This window comes from Sciurus carolinensis, chromosome 3 (assembly GCF_902686445.1).
Source record: "Sciurus carolinensis chromosome 3, mSciCar1.2, whole genome shotgun sequence".
NCBI classification, from domain to species: Eukaryota; Metazoa; Chordata; class Mammalia; order Rodentia; family Sciuridae; genus Sciurus; species Sciurus carolinensis.
In genome coordinates this window covers 180,284,841-180,303,860 of record NC_062215.1, presented here as the reverse complement: position 1 = coordinate 180,303,860, position 19,020 = coordinate 180,284,841, and the positions used below count along the sequence as shown (strand labels likewise).

The 19,020-nt window shown below is 53.5% G+C and overlaps 1 protein-coding gene across 34 annotated transcripts in view; it reads right to left on the bottom strand.

The window, feature by feature from the left end:
- Lrrfip1 (LRR binding FLII interacting protein 1) overlaps nucleotides 1-19,020 on the bottom strand; it is a 127,613-nt gene that overhangs the window by 56,051 nt on the left and 52,542 nt on the right. For 2 of the 34 annotated variants that reach the window (XM_047544921.1, XM_047544927.1), the window contains exon 1: nucleotides 13,856-14,188. The exons of 26 other annotated variants lie outside the window; for them this stretch is intronic. In XM_047544921.1, coding sequence (XP_047400877.1) covers nucleotides 13,856-13,921 — 66 coding nt within the window. In that variant the 5' untranslated portion in view covers nucleotides 13,922-14,188. Of the gene's footprint in view, nucleotides 1-13,855; nucleotides 14,193-19,020 lie in introns of those variants that run through there. 6 more of the 34 variants (XM_047544952.1, XM_047544945.1, XM_047544948.1 and 3 more) reach the window with 5 other exon arrangements.

Sequence of the window (19,020 nt, the reverse complement as noted above, 5' to 3'; positions counted from 1 at the left end):
CAGTCCTCTCTGTGTGTGAGGAGCCCACCTTCCCTCACAGTGGCCAGGAGCAGAGAGGAAGGTCTCCAGCTGTTAGTCAGTCCTTTCCCCTAAAAACCTCCACCTCCTTCAACAATCTTTTAAGTCACAATGGTTCTGCCACGTCCTCCTAAGAGCACATAACATGCCTGACTGATGGGCCGAGGCCTGGAAGCTGGCAAGTGAACCCGTCTCGTCCTTCACAAGCTGTGTGCTTAGGGCTTCTCCCTGCACCAACACCACCACCACCACCACCAGGTAAAAGAGATCAAACTAACTTCCTTCTGCTTATCTTTCTTTTCTTATGCACCTGTGATCCTTCCACCAACATTCCATGGGTAGCTTCACTGGTCTCACTGTTGCTAGACAATCTGAAAACGGACCCTAGACGATCCTGACTATCCCTAGACAACTGTCCCCAGACAATCCTCAGACTGTTGTTAGACAATCTTAAACTGTTTCTAGACGATCCTGACTGTTCCCTCGACAATCCTAAAACCACTCCCTAAATGACTCTGAAACTCTTCCCTAGATAACCCAATGGGGCCTTTAGAGACAGGCAGAGGCCCAGTGGTGTGGCCCTGGGGCCACCAGCAGCACAGGGACCAGTGCTTGGCTTCCAGTTCGCCAACGCCAGGCACTCTGGCAGGCTAGCTCCCCACCCACACTTGATTTGTATTACAAATTCCTCCTTTCTCTAAATTCTAAGTTGAACAGGAGCATAGTGGACCTCTGTGGAGGTCAGCTGGCTTGTGTCCTCGTGAGGAATTAACTCTACCACGGGCTCCTTTCAGGTGGTTCCTTCGTCAACCCAAGCCCATGCCTTTCAAATCAATCACCACTGCACTGGAATCTGACAGCTTGTCATCACTTTCAACGTTCTAGATCACATGACAATTTGTAAACCACCTCTGGGGTCTACACAGAGATCCCATGCTGAAGCTATGGAGGGGAGGGAGGCTCATTAGGCTGATAACCACCCACGCCCACAGCAAAATGGCAGAGTTCACACCCAGTGTGGCCACCCACCCCCCATCTCGGGGAGACCAGGCAAGTGGCTTTGTGCCTGCTGGCTCCATTTCTAAGCTGGTATATACCTGGCAGGACTTTTAAAAATTAATGTGTTCATTTTTGTGGCTCTGGGGATGGACCCAGGGCCCCATGCATGCCAGGCAAAGGCTCTACACTGAGCTGCACGCCGGGCTCCAGGTGAGGGTTCTGACAACAGCCTTAGACCCTGGCTAAGAGGGGAACAGGAGTCTGGGGGAAGAAGGGGAGCAGAGGAGTGGGGCTGTACGAAAGAGGAAAGGGCTGGACGGCTGGGCAGAGGCAGCGGGAGGTGTAGGCAGCAGAATTGTGGAGGGCTCCAAGATTCCTGCTCCTCAGGTACATGTGCTGTGGCTGGTCCTGAGATGAGCTACATTATGTGGCACACAGAACCACACGGTGATCAGCTCCTCCTCAGTGGGCTCTACGCTGAGCAACCGGGAGGTTGTTTGGTGGGCTTGCCCTAATCAGGTGAGCCCTTTCTTACAGTCTCTCCGCCTTGGGAAAGGAAGCTGCCAGGTGGGGGCGGACTGAGGGATGGCAGGTTCCAAGAGCTGAGCAGCCTCCAGGTGACAGCCAGCAAGAATAGGGGACCTCAGTCTTACAATCACAAGGAACTGAGTTCTGCCAAACACCAGGCGAGCCTGGAGGATGACCCCAAGCTCCAGAAAGACCCAGCCGGGCTGACGCCTGACTGCAGCGCAGGAGACCTCGAGCCGAGCGCGCTGCGAGGCACTGTGAGAGCATGCGTGGGGGTGGCCTCACACCGCCAGGCTGTGGGTAGCTCGCCAAGGCACAGCAGATGACCAGGAGGGGTGAGGTCCGTGATGACTGCCGCTCTTGTGTGTGGGCCTGCAGTGAGAAGGGGAGTCGGGGCACCTGCACCCCCACGCAGCCTTCCTGCCCAGCCCCCAACTGGCTCCAGGTGAGCTCTGCTTGGGACTGGGCCAAGACCTTTGATGGGCTCGCCCACCTCAGCACCTGCCATGGTACCTGCCATGGAGGCTCCCCCAGGACACCGTTAGCCAAGGTCTGCCCTGTCCTTGAGGATAACGGCACCAAGAGGCTAAAACCCACACCCTGTGCTTTAAGGGGCATGGTCTTGCACTAATCAAGGGACCCCACGAATAAGGCACATTACAGAATAAATTCCTATCAGGATATAAGCAAGCCAAGTGCCATGGCAGGTCAACTATACTGACTGCCACCTGACCTTAGAATTTAGGGCTCAGTTTATAACTCAGTTCGGTTTTAGATCCCGGCAGACCCACCTGACACACCTCTCACGGTTCCCATGACTAAGACAAGGTACTTGCAGCACAGGAACGGCGACTCTCATCGTGCTTCCTGGAATCTGCCTGACCCAAGCCCCAAACACAGCCCAGCACTCCCACTGGCACGGACCTAGGCACGGCCCAGGCTCGTCTGCAGGAGCACAAAGCTACACTTTGCGGCAGAAAAGCTCTTGGCTCAAGCTTGAGATGCCATAAAGAAAAACCACCCGGAGCTTCACTAACACCGTCCATCCTGCTCGGGCCCTGTCAACAGCAGCAAGACAGCAGACAGCACAGGGGCGCTAATCACAAGCGTGACCACTCTGGAGTCACCAGGGAGAGCGCTTGATGAGGCCAAGTCATTAAGTGAACAATGGATGCACATCAGGCGCGCATTGTGGTGATACACATGTAGTTCAGGGGAAGCGGGGGGCCCCTCCAGGTATGGACTGTCAGACAGGGGCTCCTGCAGCTCAGGTGCCCCATGCTGGTGCCTTGGTTGTGCAGCACAAAGTCTTCCTGGACTGAATCTTGTAATTAAAAAAAAAAAAAAAAAAAAAAGACTGCATGCTTGAGGTCAAAGTCATGTCAGATTGCTTTAAGAGTACTGCTCTGGCTTAGATATGAGCTGTCCCCTAAAGCTCATGTGTGAGACAATGGAAGGAAGTTTGGAGGTGAAGTGATTGGGTTGTAAGAGCCTTAACCTAATCAGTGCATTAATACCCTGATGCGGATTAACTGGGTGGTACCTGTAGGCAGGTAGGGTGTGGCTGGAGGAGGTGGGTTGCTGGGGGCGTGTCTTTGGGGTATACATTTTTTCCGCTGGTGAGTCCAGATTAGTCTCCCTCTGCTTCCCAGTCATCATGTCCTGAGCTGCTTTCCTCTGCCACACCCTTCTACCTTGGTGTTCTGCCTCACTTCTGGGCACAGAGCAACGGAGTCTGCAGTCTATGGACTGAGACCTCTGAAACCCTGTTGGGTCTTTTGGTTGCAGCAATGAAAAGCTGACCAGAGAGCAGCACCCAGACACGTCTTCCCACTTCCTGTACTTAGCTGCAGGCCCTGGAGCAAGCTCCCTGACCATCACCAGTAGCACTGCCCGGGCTGCCAGGGAAGGATCTGCAAGGTGTGCTTGGGTGCCCAGTCTCAGACACGGGCAAGATGAGGGGTCACACTGCACAGCTGCCATGCATCATGGCAGCGAGAGAAGAAGAGTGGGGGCCGCACTGGGGAACAACTTGATGTCCTTCTGGAGCTGAGCAAGGTGTCCCACTGGACAGGAGCCTAAGCCAAACCCAAAAAGGAAAGGGCCACAGCCAGGGCTGGGACTAGGGTGATGGGCAGCAAGTGACAAAGCCTAGAAGGCCAGAGGGCCTGAGTGTCAGGTCCTGGCTCTCAGCTCCTGCATCTGGATCCTCATCCTGAAGGGCTCCTAGCACAAAGACAGCAGGATCCGCCATGTTTCAGAAACACTGCCCAGGCTGAATTGGGAGCTGGCACCAGGTAGAGAGGGTCACTAAAAACCCCAAGCGCCAGCTTCGGTGCAGGCTGGAGCTGCACACAAAGGCTCAGGCAGAAGTCCGCCTAAGGCTGTGAGGTGCAGCAGTGAGGAAAGAGGACCCTGCAGGTACAGTCAGGAGCCCAAGGATCCCCAGGAGAGCCCGTGTGGCCCCAGAAGCCAGAGGAGCCAGGGGAAGACCCTGCCACCCAGCCCCACCCAGCGGCTGTGCTACCCAGGATCACACCCAGCCCCAACACACATGTTCCTTCCATGGGTGTCTGCACACTGCCCCTGCCCTGGAGGCTTTCAGAGTGGCAGATGTCCCCACGGGGCCCTCCAAGCTCCCCACTCCACAGGGGAGGACAAAGCCAATGAGGCTGGTAGGACAGAAGGGATGGAGAAAAGTGGGAAAAGCGGGGATGGGATTCTGGACTTCTTACAGAATTCTGGGATTTAGAACATGAAGTATAAACTACACTGGGCTTTAAAAAAGAAAAAAGAAAACAAGGTCTAGAAGTCAGGATTACTACACTCAGCCCACAGCCTGCCAGGGCGGGGGTTCTTTAGCTCCCAGCTGGGAGGCCTGGTGGACCCTCCAGCGATGAATCAGAATAGCTTCCTTCTCAGTCACTGGGTAAGCAGCAGCTCAGACCCTAGCAGCTTCCCACATGCCCACATGGGACAGACCCCAGGCCCGTCTGCTCCCTTCCCACAGGAGAGCGGCCCAGCAAGCACTCCACTTTTCCCAAGGTCAGTGGTCCCACTTGAGGGGTTCTGGCACCCCCCAACTCACCCAGTACTGGTGCTACCTCTGCTGAGACACATCCTGAAATACCCAAGGGTGAAATGACAGGCTCTCCTTGGAGGGTGGGGAGCAAGGCTGTGGGGATGGTGCTCCCTGAACCAGGGGCTCTCAAGTGTCACCCCAGCAGAGTCCAGTCTCCCCTGGGGACTGTCAGAAAGGCAGACTGGCTGGCCCCAGTCCCGAGTCGAGCCTCAGGGGGCCAGGCCTCTGTGTCCCACCCGGGGGTGCTGGTGCTTGTCCACAGGGACCTCTGCAGCGTATTAGTCATCACCTCTAGGGTGTTTGACATCTTTCGCAAAAACCAGCAAAACATTAAAAGGAAAGGAAGGAAGGAAACGAAGGTGCCCAAACCAAAAACCGCGCTGGAGTGCCACTGTCATGAGACGCTGGTTCTGCTCAGCTCCGCGGTGCTGCCCCTCGCAGCCCCCTGCTCTGTCGTGGCCTGGGGCAGAGGCAGGAGCCCCAGACCCACCGCAGCCCAGTGGGTCCAGGATGAGCTTTATCTCCCCTTCAGGGATAAGCGTGGTCCTTCCCCAGCATCCTGCGGCCTCTGCCTGGGGGTCCAGGGTTAAGTAAGGTGCTCTTGGCGTGGAACCACTGAAGGGGAGTCCGCCGACCACCAAGGCTGCCGAGTCTGACCCTTCTGAGCTCACTCCACTCTTACCTCGCCACACACAAGTCCCACAGCAGGCGGAGTCCGCGCTGAGGACAGATCAAGTCTGCTCCCCGGGCCACAGCATCTCCTAGCCACCGTCCTCAGGGTCACCCCCACAGTCGGGGGTCTGAGGCCCTCTGGGGGGCCTGGCTGGTGGCCAGCTCACAGGCCAGCTGAAATGCCTGCTCTGGGCTGCAGCGCTCCGTGTGTGAGGTCCCCAGGGCCAGCTGGAGAAGACTTCAGAGCCGTGTGAAGAAGTCTCCATCCTGAGCATAAAACATGCCCTGGGAGCTCCCTCCCTCCGCCATGGGGCTGAAGTGGCTTCTCTGCGGCAGGACACAAAGGCAGCCAAACAAGTGGCCCCAGTGTCCACCATGCTGAGGAAAAGGTGTCCCAAGTAAGGGCTGCACCTCCTGCTGGGTTGGGAGCGGAGGCCAAGGAGAACCGGCAGAGAAGCAGTTGTTCACCAGCCCTGGGCCCCGGGGACGTCAGCCTGGAGCCTTCCCCCTCACCCGCCTCCCTGCCCACCACGCTGGGCTTCCCTCTTCCTGGAATGCACTCTGGCCCTGTGATGGGGGTTTTGTGAGCAGCAGGAGATACAGTAAGAGAGTGGGATCAGCTCAACATCCCGAACGCCAATTCCAGTGCTATCTGGGACCTTAACAGCTCAAGTGGTAGCTCTGCCTTTCCTGTGACCCCAGGTATCACAGGAGGCCTGCTCTGTAGCTCGTTCACAAACCCCAGGCTGCCTTGGGGCTCTGCTCATGCCTGTCCTGGGCTTTAATGCTTTCCAGGGCCATAAGCCTAGGGTGGGAGTCCATCTCCCAGGCCCTCTGCCCTGCCAGCACGCTGGGACCAGCACTCTACAGAGGCTGGAGGGGCTGTGCGCCTCGGTGCTTAGGCAGCTCTTGAGACACGGGAGGGAGACCTCCTCATGTCACTTCCTTCATGCTGGCAGAGGAAGCCCTGGGCCTGGAAAGCCAGCTGCCTGCGCCTCCAGTGGGGACTTCCTGCAGGTGCCGGACTACAAGCCAGTACCGCAATGCTCCCTGGGCTGCAGCTGTCACTGCACCCCCAGGAGCACTTTGAGGGCCTATGGGGAGAGGAGTGTGGACCCACACAGAGGGGCCCTGGGGCTCCACCACCTCCCTGGTCTGTTTCCTTGGATGCCGGGTGAAAATGACGTGAAAATGACATTCTATAGAGCTCTTCCGGAGAGAAGTGACTTATCAGCTGAAAGGCATTCCACAAATAGGAGGAAGTTTGCATATTAATTAGGGCATTCATTTGAGCTTCCAAAGAAACTGGTACCTTGGAGGGCACCTGGGCTACCAGCTGAACCGGAGAGGTCATTTAACTCCAGGGTATTAGAACCAAGCAGAACTGAAAAGCAGTTGCATTTGTCACCAGGCCCCAGGACACCTTGTATCTATAATTTATAATGCTTTTGGAAAAGTCTTCAGGATATGTTTAAAGTTCACTCATGTGAATGTAATGGGAATACTGTGCAGCTGAAGCCTGAAGTGGTGACAGAACCAGTTTTGTTTAGAGACGGGCGGGGCCTCGGCCCTGCAGGATTTGCTCCATAATAAAGAAGGCAGGCGCTCCTGCAGCCAGGTGACAGGGCTGCCACTGCACACACAGCAGGCTGGGCCTGGGGTGGAGGCTGCAGGAGCTCACAGGATCCCCTTCCTGACCAGCCTCTGCTGCAGGAAGTGGCAACTTTTGTTTCTGCGGAAAACCCCACCCTTGCATGCAGCAGACTCTAAAAACAGTTGCCATTCAATACAACCAAGTGGGAGGGTGACAGGCAGGAAAGGGCAGGCACAGGCTGGCACCTCCACTGGGGTCAGTGGCCCGCCTGCTCCATGGACCCACAACCTGTGTGTCCCTTAGCCACCACCTGCACGTCATTTCAGTATTGAAAGAAAGGCTGGTCTTTCCAAAAGCCTCCAGTAAGTTCCCCAATAACAAGGGGCCTAGTCTTTGTGGCCATGACAGTGAGCAGGGGACATGGTGGGGGGCCCACTCTGAGGGCACTGGAAATGCCCCCGGGACTCATGCACGGGTGGGGTGGATCACCAGTCATCCACTTTCAGACAGGCCTGCACTGGGAAGAGCGCCCCCATGGGCTACTCAGGCAGATGGAAAATCCACTGTGTCATTTTTGGATCTCTACACTGGTTCCATAAAAACTCAAGATAGCCATGCAGTCTGAATGTAGGTCACTACTGCAGATGCAATCAGCATGGAAAGTGAGGGACAGCATCTGGCTTTGTCAGAGCTCCCCCAAGAGCTGGTGGCCAGCTCAGAATGCCAGAGCACCAACAGCCACAGGAAGTGTGGCGCTGGGGTCTCGGCGGGACACCCCTACACGGGCAGGCAACCTCGGCAGGCAGGATGCAAGGCACGGTTGGTGCAAGCCTCTGACTACTGCGTTCATATCTGGGCACCTGCATTTTTATATCAAATTCATATGGCATCACTGCAATCTATTTTCCTCAACTTCTTCTTCTTTTTTTTTTTTTTTTTTTGGTGGGGGAGTACTGGGGATTGAACTCAAGGGCACTCACTCAACCACTGAGCCACAACAGTAAAAATACTGTTTCTTATTTAGAGACAGGGTCTGAGCGCTTGGTGCCTTGCTGTTGCTGAGGCTGGCTTTGAACTCAAGATCCTCCTGCCTCAGCCTCCTGAGCCACTGGTCGTTAACTTCTTTTTGATGTTACAACTAAAATCTCATGTTGACTTGAAATTGTTGTGTGCTGGTTAATCTGATCATCTGAATTTCAATTCAGGTCAGAAATGAGGGTGTCAAGAAACTCATCATGAAAAACGGGTGCTGGGCCAACAGGCAGAGAATGGCAGCTTTAACACCTGGACCTCCCTCACACTGCAGGCTGACCCGTGGTCACACCTACTGGGCTGCCCCCAGGACACAGAGCTCAGGTCTGGTGCGGGGGCCACAGGATAAACAGGGCCCACTTAGATTAAGCACACTTGAAAGTTTGGAGGACATAAAATTAAAGGCTAAAGTTTAACTTCATTTTTATTTACTGAATTTATTTTATAAAACTGTTTCTATCAAAATTAGTTTATAGGTATTAAAATTATCATGAAACTTTGTGATAAAACAGTGGCCTCCAGTGAAGCTGCTGCCTTGTCAGGAAGCTCAGGGCTGAGCCCACAGGCCTGAGTTGCTGCACACTCTGGTCTGTGTTGGGGGGCCCAGAAGAGCAGTCCAAGATGCGCCTGGGGCCAGAGCCTCTCCAGCGGGGGCTGCACATTCTCAGGAGCCTCCACAAGTGGAGTCTGTTCAGAGGGGAGGCTGGAGACCCAGCTGACAGTTTGGGTTCTACACATGCCAGTTATGGGAACTTGATGAGTTACTTATTTTCTGAACACTGGCCCCCGTTACAGAAGGGCGGGGGGAACTAGGCTATGTAATCTCCAAGCGCTTCCTTCTCTGAAACTGTCTTTATACCAGAGGTGGATTATGTGTACACTGAGATTGTCCAGACTTCTCTCTTCCTGCTCTGCTACTGGAAATTCTATGATTTTGCTCTTCAAAATAATAAACTTTGAAGCATTTCACATACTAAAATAACAAACATATGAATCAGGAACAAAACGATGATGTCATTTTATTGAGTACAAACGCATCTACCTCTTCAAACTGCACAACACAACTGGGCTCAGCAGCCCCTGTACTGCGGCAGAGGAAGGCAGGCTGTCCAGTACCTTCCATGCAAATGAGTCTCCACGCCTCTTGGGTCAACTTTCTCATCTCCTTCAACAGCCTCCACGTGACGGAAACACAAACAGGAGCAGCAACCGGCTGACAGGTGAGGGTGGCCTGGCCTCCCCAGGTGCTTCCTCTCCAGGACCCAGGTTCCCTCCAGCCAGCAGGCCTTCAGCTCTGTCTGCTCCACTGTCACAAACCCCGGTCTTTTAACGGGGCGGAAGACTCCAGCAGCCCCAGGTTTCCTCCATTAGACACTGAACTACTACTATCACACGCCTAGAAAAACTAGGAAAGAAACACAAGCCGTCCTCGCTGCCTCCAAGAACCCAATCCACAGGGAGGGCCGCGGCAGCCACGGGGGCCAGTGTTCACGGGCGCACGGACTTAATCATCAAGGCATCAGTGTAATGGGAAAGAGAACAAAACAGAAGTTTCGGCAGCTCTCTCATTTCTACTGTTCTTTTCCTTATTTAGAAAAATAAAAGGTCACTGAATGGGCCCTCATCTGAAAACCACCAGGGATAGGAGAGAATTCCCAAATGCATTCAGGAGCAAGGACTTGGGTTCAAGACGCTGCCTCGGCAAAAAGAAATCCTTCTGCCTGACACTGGGGTGATGTGACCCCAGAGCCGACAAGAGAAGCTAGTGCACAGGGGTGGCAGCTGTTAGCTGGCCTGGGTCTGAAATGGCTCCACTGCCTAGCGCTGTGAGGACTTGGAAAATCCCCTAACCTTTCTGAGCCTGTTTCCTCTTTATCTGTAAAAGGGAGATAACAAAACCATCAACTCCCAGGAGGTCCGGACTCCTAGCTTCTCCCTAAGCCCAGCAGCCTGACTCAGAGGGGGGCTGGGAATGTGTCCACAACAGCCCCTGCTGGAGCCGGTGAGAGTGAGCGAGCTCAGGAGGAGGCGGGCCCGCAGTGCCCAGCACCCTGGCAGGGCAGTGGGGGACCTGGAGGAGGAAGGTCGATCTTCCTGGCCCACACCCAACACCCACTCCTTATTTCTCTTCTCCTGGGAAAACTGCACCTGCCCTGGCCACAGACAGCAGAGGTAGCGTGGGGGTCAGAGAGGATGCCCTGAATAATCCTCACCATACAAACTTGGAGGAAATGTGGGTAAAGCTAAAAGCAAATCCTCACTCAGGATAAATTACTTCTCTACTAGGGAGTAGTTATACTCCAGATACAAGGGAAAACTAACCCAGTTGCAAAGTTGCCGAGTTGCAGTATCAAGGAGAACCCACGTGAAACCCCAGCCCCTCCAGAGGGAGCCTCAGGACACACATGTGTGGCTGGGGTCTGTGTGGGGGTTTTGTTTTCAGTTTAGGTTTACTGTTTTGGAATTTGGCTTGGGGTGGGAACTGATAGTGTGGTGTGAAATCATATAGCAATTCTGAATTATTGAATCTTAAATATATCAAAATAATGCTTTGTTTAATTTGGGAGAAAGAAGCTAATTTATTTAATTTTCCCTAAATATTCTGAATAATGAAAGTTCTAGGTAGTAAATCCATTCCATGAAAATGAGCTTATTTAAAAAATAAACTAAAGCTTGGGTGGCCCCCAGGAAAAACAGTAAGGTAATGAAAACCCTTCTCCAGACCCAATGTCTAGCATGCAGCGAGATGAAGCAGGCCTCTGGGCTGGACGGAGCTCAGTGATCTGAACGCGGTGGCCTCCGGGCTGGCTCCACGATTCATCCTTTAAATGTGAGCAGATATTCTGGAAACACTGGCATATGAGTAACCAGTCATAAACAATTTCTTTGCTGAGTCACAGAGCCTGATTTTTCAGGGATAAGAAATTCCTCATGAACGTGGCCCTCTGGAGGAGCTAACATGTCACACTAATGTCTCACAACCCTGTTGGGAATCGGCAGGAACCTCGCTCTCATCAGGTAACACTCCAATCAGCCTCGCTGAATTTTGCAACTATAAATAACCCGATTTCCTGTGCTTAGCCTAAGTGGCGGTTGAGACTGCAGGGTTTTTAAAAATTTGCTAAGGCTTCCGCTATGTGATATTAGTTCAGGCTGAACAGAAACTAGCTCTGAGAGAAAAAGGGAAATTTCGTCTCCATCTTCGCCCCAGGAGGACACTCTTACTTCTACTAGAAAAGATCCAACGCGCTGTTTCTATAGCTTAACTGCTTGGGGAAATAACAGTTAAAACAAACCATGGGGTCTCAGTGCCCAGCGACAGCAGGCCAGCCACCTTCACTGGTGCCACGCCCTATGTCCATCAGTCACAACCCATGCACACACCGTCAAGACCTGGGGGCCTGAGCGCAGTCCTACAGTAAGAGGGACTGGGTCGACGGTCCCTCCCCAGGACAGGCCGGGTCCTGGCGAGCGCCAAGAGCTCATCAGCATGTGGAAAGAGAACGGAGTTGCTACAACCTGCGCAAACATGCGGAAGTTACGAAAGTTAAGCCAGTTTCTACACTGTTGTGGCGGGTCCTCTCCCGCAGCCCCAGGGCAGCAAGGACTTCTGCTGGGTGCGGTGAGGCTTGCTATACCTGCTTCCTCCTACCCACCAGTCCCTGTCACTCCTTCTACCTGAGACCTGTTTCCAGTCCCCAGGAGCCAGGCACACGTAATGCAGAAAACAAGTGGCACAAGACAGTCTGAAAGGCTCAGTGCTAGTCTCCAACTGTATACCAACCTATGGCCCAGGACAGCCCTGGGTGACTCCCCTTCTAATGCCCCCCCAACCTTATGCCATCTCCTTCAGTCACTTCCTTCCCAACCAGACCATTAATAATCTCATAAATAGGGACCATGTTTTCTTTTGTTCTCTGTGTCCTTTTAATAGTTTTTTTTGTTTTGTTTTGTTTTTACTATTTACTTAACAAACCAAACCAAAAGAAAGTAAAAAAAAAAAAAAAAAAAAAACCCACCTCCACAGGTTCACTATTTCTTACTGCAAAACCTTAGGACCAGATATGTTCCAGAAATCTGGCATTTTTGGATTTTAGAAGGATACAAGGACACATACCACATATATCTTATAATAGCCCAGACAAGCAGCCCTTAATCAATACACGAATAAGAACGCAGAGAATGTATGGACATTCATACTAAAGAGATTAAAAAAAAAAAAGACTAAAAATAGCCTCCCCTGGGTCAGGGCAGACCTCATTGCCAAATGAATTCTACACAGACTTTGACACACACAAATCTTTCTGCTTTCTGAGCTTACTGAGTTGTGGATTGGGGGTGAGGGATGGTAGGCCTGGGTCCAATGAGCACCTACTGAACAGGACCCAGTTTCAGGCTGCCCTCTGGGTTCCCAGCAGCATTTTAACCCAGGTCCCTCTGGGACCTATGTGTTAAGTTAGGAGACTCACAGCCAGTGTCTTGGAGTGCTGCCGATGTGTCCACTTTAAACCTTCCCAGTGGGTCCCTGCCTTCCTCACACCCTGTTCCCCAAGTTTACTCCTCCTTCTCCAGGACTGGAGCAGATGGCTCTTGGTGCGAGGATCATGCCCAGGGTTAACGTCCACCCAGTCTTGCCTTCTATGGTCTGCCTGGGTTGCTTCTCTGAACATCAGCATCACAGGGCATTGCTGTCCCTCCTCAAGACCCTTCCCGGATGGGGATTCCAGGGTCTCCCTGCAGGTTCCCAGGGTCCTAGAAACTCATGAGGTTTAAGTGGAGGAACCAGATCCAAGAGTCTGGCCTACTGCCTGAACTTTAAATGAGGTTGGAGAAGCACTTTAAAATGGACATTTAAAAAGCCCCCAAATAAAAACCATAAATACACCTGATGGTCCTCAGCAAGAACTTAATTTCTGAATGTGCCTTCATCAGAATCTTTGCCTATTCCTCTCTGGCATTTCCTAGTAAGCACCCAAGGAGAGTAGCAGTCTACTTTGTCCTGAATCTTCCATGAACACCTAAGAGATGATGAATTCCTACCTGGGGAAGAGTGCCTGTGGCAGGCTCACCTTTTAATCAAGGTTCTTGATCGAGTGGAAATCTAGGGTCTCTCTGTAGTACCAATTCCTTATTTATTTTCCAAAGTACCTTTCCACCCTCTTACTTTTAAATAAGTAATCAACCAAAGCTGCATGAAAATGGGTAATTACAAACTTTCTCCACCTTGCCCCTTACTCAATTTTAAGGACCAATGACTCTGACATCCTCTACTGAGTGGTGTGCTGGGTAACGGATTGCCACGTGGATGACCCTCCCCAGACCTGGAAGATCCCCAGAAACCAACTTAGATGGACTTGGGGTTTGAGATCCTTGAAGAAGGTGGTCCTAGGGTCAGGAGCCCGGGAAATGCTCCACACCATTCCAGCCCTGGTGGTGTCCACCCATGGGTGAGCTCGGCAGCTTGGAGCAATATAGCTCCCAGGTGCGGCATTTTGTAAAATACCAAACTAGCAGCTCCTGTGAAACTCTTGACCCCGCTCAGTCCTCAGACCTCGGCTGGGTCCTCGCCGGAGCCAACCGGAGGGGGCAGAACCTGTCAAGAGCTCATTATCACCGGCAGAGACCAACTTCCTTTTCGTCCTTGGAAGGGGCGCCAGGCAGTCAAAGGTGCTTTTCAGCGCGCAACAAGCGGCACGGGACACTCAGCCAACTTACTGGTCAGAGAGCAAAGCCTGCTCTTACCCCGGTATCCGTGCCGGGACAACCGCGGAGGGTCCCTGCCTGGTGGAGCCCACCCCGCCCTCCACGGGCACAGACGGCTGCGGTGGAGAGCGCGGGCTGCCCTTGACCTCAGGGCAGACAGGCGCCCAACTCGACGGGGACCGCTCGCAGCCAGGAAACAAAGCCTGGGAAACGCGCCTTCCTCTTACCAGCCTTTGAGCTTCTGGACTCAGACAGTCTATTTCCTTGTTCTGCGACCCCGCAGGGCTGGCCATGTTGCCGGAGTGCAGACCCAACTTCCCACCCAGGGGGACTTTCCGCAGACCGGCGAGCTCTCAGCGTGGCCGCATCCCCAGTGCTGCGGTCCACGCCGGCCGGGAACTCGCCGCGGAAACGCGGGCGCCCGGCCAGCCGCAGGAGCCCTCTCGCCCACGCGCACGGCTCGGCGGATCCCGGGCTCGGGCGCGGCCCGCGGGGCGGGGCGCAGGTGGCCGCGGGCCGCGGGGGCGGGGAGAGCACGGAGAGATGGGCCCCGGGCCGCCGGCGCCCCGCCCCCGGGTCCCGCCCGCCCCGAGCCCCGCCCCGAGCCCCGCCCCGAGCCCCGCCCCGCCGCGCGCGCCCCGCCCGAGGGCCCTCCGAGCCCCGCCTCCCGCCCCTGCGCGCCCCACCCGCGCCCCAGCTGCGAGGCCATCAATCACCACCCAGTCCCTCCGGCCCACACCGGAAAGGCGGTGGGGAGAAAGACCCCGCCCGCCGCCCCGCCCTGGCCGCCCGCCGGTGGTGGCTGAGTCAGCGGGGGAGGCCTGGGAAGCGGGCGTCTGGGGGAGGCCCGCGCGGGGCGGGGCCTGCAGGGGAAGGGGCGGAGTCGGGCTCCTACGCGCAAGCCCTTGCGGGCGCCGGGCAACACCTGCAGCGGGACCCTGCTAGGGTGTCGCCGCCCGAAGGGGTCGGTTTCAGAGTCGCGCACACTGCCGGCCCAGGGGCGAGAACGAGCACAAGGAGTGTGAGACGTCGGACCCCGTCTAGTCTTTGCGCCGTCTAGTCTTCCGCGGTGAAGACTGTGCCAGGCTCCGCCCGGCGTCGTGAGCAGAGGAGCTGCTCCTTGCGCCGTGACCCAACTCGTGACAGTGACTCGACTTCCAGCATGCGCCCCTCCTGAGCCGGCGCCCTCCTACTATTAAAAAAAAAAAAAAAAAAAAAAGCCCTGAATGCAAAGCGAGGAGACGGTCCCGAACCGGAACTGGCCAGAAGCGACGGGAAGGAAGAGGCGCGGATTTTAGAAAGTCAGCTGTCCTGGCCAAGGTCGAGGCCTACTGCGCCTGAAATGTTCCAGCGCACTCTCTGCCTGTTCTGCGTCGTCGAGGCCCTCTCCAGATCAAATCCTGGGGACACGTTCTCTCAGGCCCTTATCAGAAAGGTCGTGTCGCAGCTCAGAGCTGGATTCAGCAGAATCGCCAGGCCTGCTTCTCTGCCCAGGCAGCTCCAGAAAGAGTGGAGGAAAGACCACAGATTCACATTTAAGCTTTTACAAGTCCCAGTGCTCTCCTCAAGATCCAACTCTTGGTAACAAGTTAGCGCACACCTGTATGCACTGGTCACCGCCGGTGCACCCGGTGGTGCTTCAGGAAAGGGGCTCAGAAGGAGTAGGCTGTCCAGAGGGTGGGCAGTGGGACAGGTGGGGTTTCTGGGGTGGAGGGTAAGGAAAAGGAAGCCTGAGTAAAGGCCTAGAAGTCGCTGTGGGAGAAACTCAACAGGTTTAAAGCCAAGGTGGACAGAATGCCAAGCTTTGATGGATAACATCTCAGGCTCACGGAAACAACTCTCCCAGGGAATGAAATGCTTGGTTTTTCATAGCTGGCTTCTCAGTGTAACACTATTTTGAAATGCTGGCATGGTCAGGTGCAGTGGCACTTCCTGCAATCCAAGCTACTCAGGAGGCTGAGGCAGGAGGATGGCAAGCGTGGGCAACTTAATGAGGGCTGGGGATGTAGCTCAATGGTAAAGTGCTCCTGGGTTTAGTACCCAGATCCCCTCCAAAAACAATAACAATATTGGTGTAACAATTCTGGATTCTACAAGATTCCCTGAATTGGAGAAGATAATTTTAAGCTACATAAGCAACGATGGGATTTATGGAATTTATCATGGAGGAAAATTGTAATTTTCCCAGTAACAATGGTACAGAAGAGAATGGTAGTAAAGTAGTGTTCTGAGACTTTGATTTGAATATTCTGATACAGGCAGATTCTAAAGCTCCACACTACCTGGAACCCTGTGACCTATGTCCCAGAGCAGGGCACTGGAATAGTCTTCATTTGCTCTGCTTTCCCCAAAGCAGTGCCTGCAGACACCTGTTATCTGGACCAGGGAGCATTCTCCCAATCCCAAGGCAGCCAGTCACCCACTAGCTATCTGCTTCTGGAAACTGCAGGACTGGGCGGGCAAGGGGGTGTTAGAGCTGACACCCACCTAGGTCTCAGCTCTGTTCTTCACTGTGGGATCTTGAGTAAGTTACTTAGCTTGTGCCTCAATGAGTCTCCTGTAAAACACCACTGATAAAGACATGCCCCATAAAGTGGAGGACCCAAGGGTGAGCCTGGTGTCCAGGAAGTTCCATAAAAATCACATCAACACCCACCTTACTTCTTTTCCGGTCCCCCCAGCAGATATCCCCACTCAAGACACCCAGCCTCCTCCACAGCAAGAAGGAAACAGGTTAAAAAGGCTGAGAACTGGGGTGAGCCAGCCAGCGAGACTGGGGGCAACTGAAGGAAGAGCAGGAAGTACCCTCCACAAAAACTGCAGGAGGGCCAAGGAGGTGGACCGTGCAGGGACACTGCCGGGAAGTAAGAAGCACTGATGACTCAGTCTTGGGAGCAAACCAAGACCAGCAGGACATCAGTGAATGCAGAGACTGATCCCACCGGGCAGCAGCACAGTAACACAGCTCTGGATGGAGGGCCCACTTCCTGTCGAGGGTCAACCTCGCCCGCAGCATGGTGGCTGATCTCTGAGCCATTCCCAGTTCTAGAAGAAATGTGAAAGTCTCTGCTGTTGGTGGGATGCTGGCTACACCCACTCTGGTGGTGTTATTCAGGCCCCAGGGGCCTAGGAATAAAGGGTAGAGGATCTACATTTGCCTCCATTAATTTTGATACAAAATGAATGACCCCTCCTTCAATCCCGCTTTTATCCAAATTATAAGGGGGATGAATGGGTCACTGGAACCTGCAAACCTGGAGCTGGGAAAGCCTGCTGGGAAGCCAGGGTAAGGGGAATGGACCAGAAAATGACCTTAGCAGAATGGGAAATGTGGAGGTCCACAATTTGTTCACCCTAATACTCACAGTTTGAAAGGCGGCTTGACAGAGTGATACAAAATCCTTTACCCTGAGGAAGACACAACTAAACCCACCTAGGGGTATGAAAAATCAGACAAGAAGCAGGCAGTCATCAGGCCAACAGAAGAAACCCAGGGGCCCCTTTGATAGTCTGAGTGGCACAAGGCACCCTGTCCATCTGAACTGGGGTGGGGGGAGCAGAGTCTTTATATAAAGAGCTTTGGGGTCCACAGTACAGAGCTCAGCCTTCTCCTTCCTTTGGTAAGGACAATCTGTGGACAGCCACTTCTAACAAGCTGACTGGATTTCTGGCCCTTCCTAACTGCCAGGTACTTACTGACTGTAGACATGCAGACTTGACCTCCTGTCACTGTTTAAGCCCAGAGTCTCTGTGTTGAGAGGGCACCTTAGGTCTGGGAGAGTCTGTCTACTGCACTTGTGCTGTGACTCTCTCTTGCCCTGGGCTCTCAGTGGACATTACATGTCTGAAATTTCAAAAGCAGTTCTCAAATGCACAAGATCACATGCAGGAATGTCAGAGGAAAGGGACTCCTGAGAAAAGAACCAGAGGTAAATAGAGTGGTCTGAATGTGTTTGGGGAACATCAGAATCATGGCTCACCAGCAGAGACCAGAGGCAGGGAGCCAACTGGGGGCCACACCTGAACTTGGTTTACTTGGTCTCCTTGGTAACTGCCTGTTGCTAGGAGCAGGAGCTTCTCCTTGCGCTGTGGCTTGGTGCTACGTGCAAGGGCTGGAGACAGATCTTTACAGGAAGACAGCACAAAGCAGAAGGCAGACAGCCAGGGCAGAGTGGCCCTCGGCCTCCCGCCTAGCTCAGGAAGCTAACACGAGATCACTTTTCTCAGTCACAGCATAACATCTGCTTTTCACAAACATGAATCCCGGGTCATGCTGATTACTACAGAGCAAACATCTCTAAATGACTTGTACACACAATGGATTACATTTATGTTATTACTTTGATTGGATCCTTTTGACAATTACCTAAACACTTCATATTATAAATGTGGTGCACAAAACAATTGCCCAGGATTTGCCCGGCACCTGTCAGTTTACCAAGCACCGTGTACCCATGTGGTGGTTCATAAGGGTATCAACTGGTCCACATGCATTTTGGAAGAGTGAAACCAGGTTTTTGAGCCAGGTGCCACTGAAAGCCCCAGAGCAGGCTATCAGGGAAAGCACCCAGCATGCTGCCTGACGCCAGTGCCCCCAAAACACCCAGGGTCCTCAGTGGGAGCAGGCGTTCATCAGGTGGGCTCAGAAAAGGCCCTTGGCTCTCTGTGGGCCTAGTCCAGCAATCCCACCTCCTACCCAGGGCGACTGGCAAGGTAGTGCACACAGCCAGGTCAGGGCCGGGAGCCAGATCTCCCAAGGATACTTGGGGCATTGGTAGGGGTATAATAAGGGGGACGGTCAGCCCCTACTTGCTATCTGCAAAGAACGTGGCACTCCACAGTCAGCTCAGGTCCAGAGTGAACTTGACCTGAAGGCTGGATCCTGACTGCCCGAGTGGATAGGAGCACAGGAAGCCAGAGTGTGGAGGCAACTCAAGCTGGCCTCTAGCAGGCCCTGGCTGAGCTTTACATAGCGGTGTCTCCTCCTCACGGTTGCCCTGTGACTCGGGTGCCAACTTAAACTCCTTCCCAGCCTGTGATGGGCTCTTCTGGAATGGGGGCATGTCCTCACTGGTTGGAACACAAATGGGTGGTCTCTGTATAAATGATGGATGGAGAGTTCTCTTAGTAGAATGCAGGACTTTGATAAGTCACCATGAAATCTCATTGATCTTTAAGTATTCTGTATATTTGTAGCAACTAGAAGTAGACCCTCTCTTTTAATAATGTCTTTGGAATTCAACACACTTCACTAGTTTTTTTTTTTTTTTTTTTTTTTTGGTCTAATTTTTTTTTTTTTTTTTTAATTCACTTGGATTTTCTGAGTTGGATTTTTGGCTGAACTGAATCTGAAGCCTTAGTGGAGGTATCTAATAAGCATCTTGGCACAGAA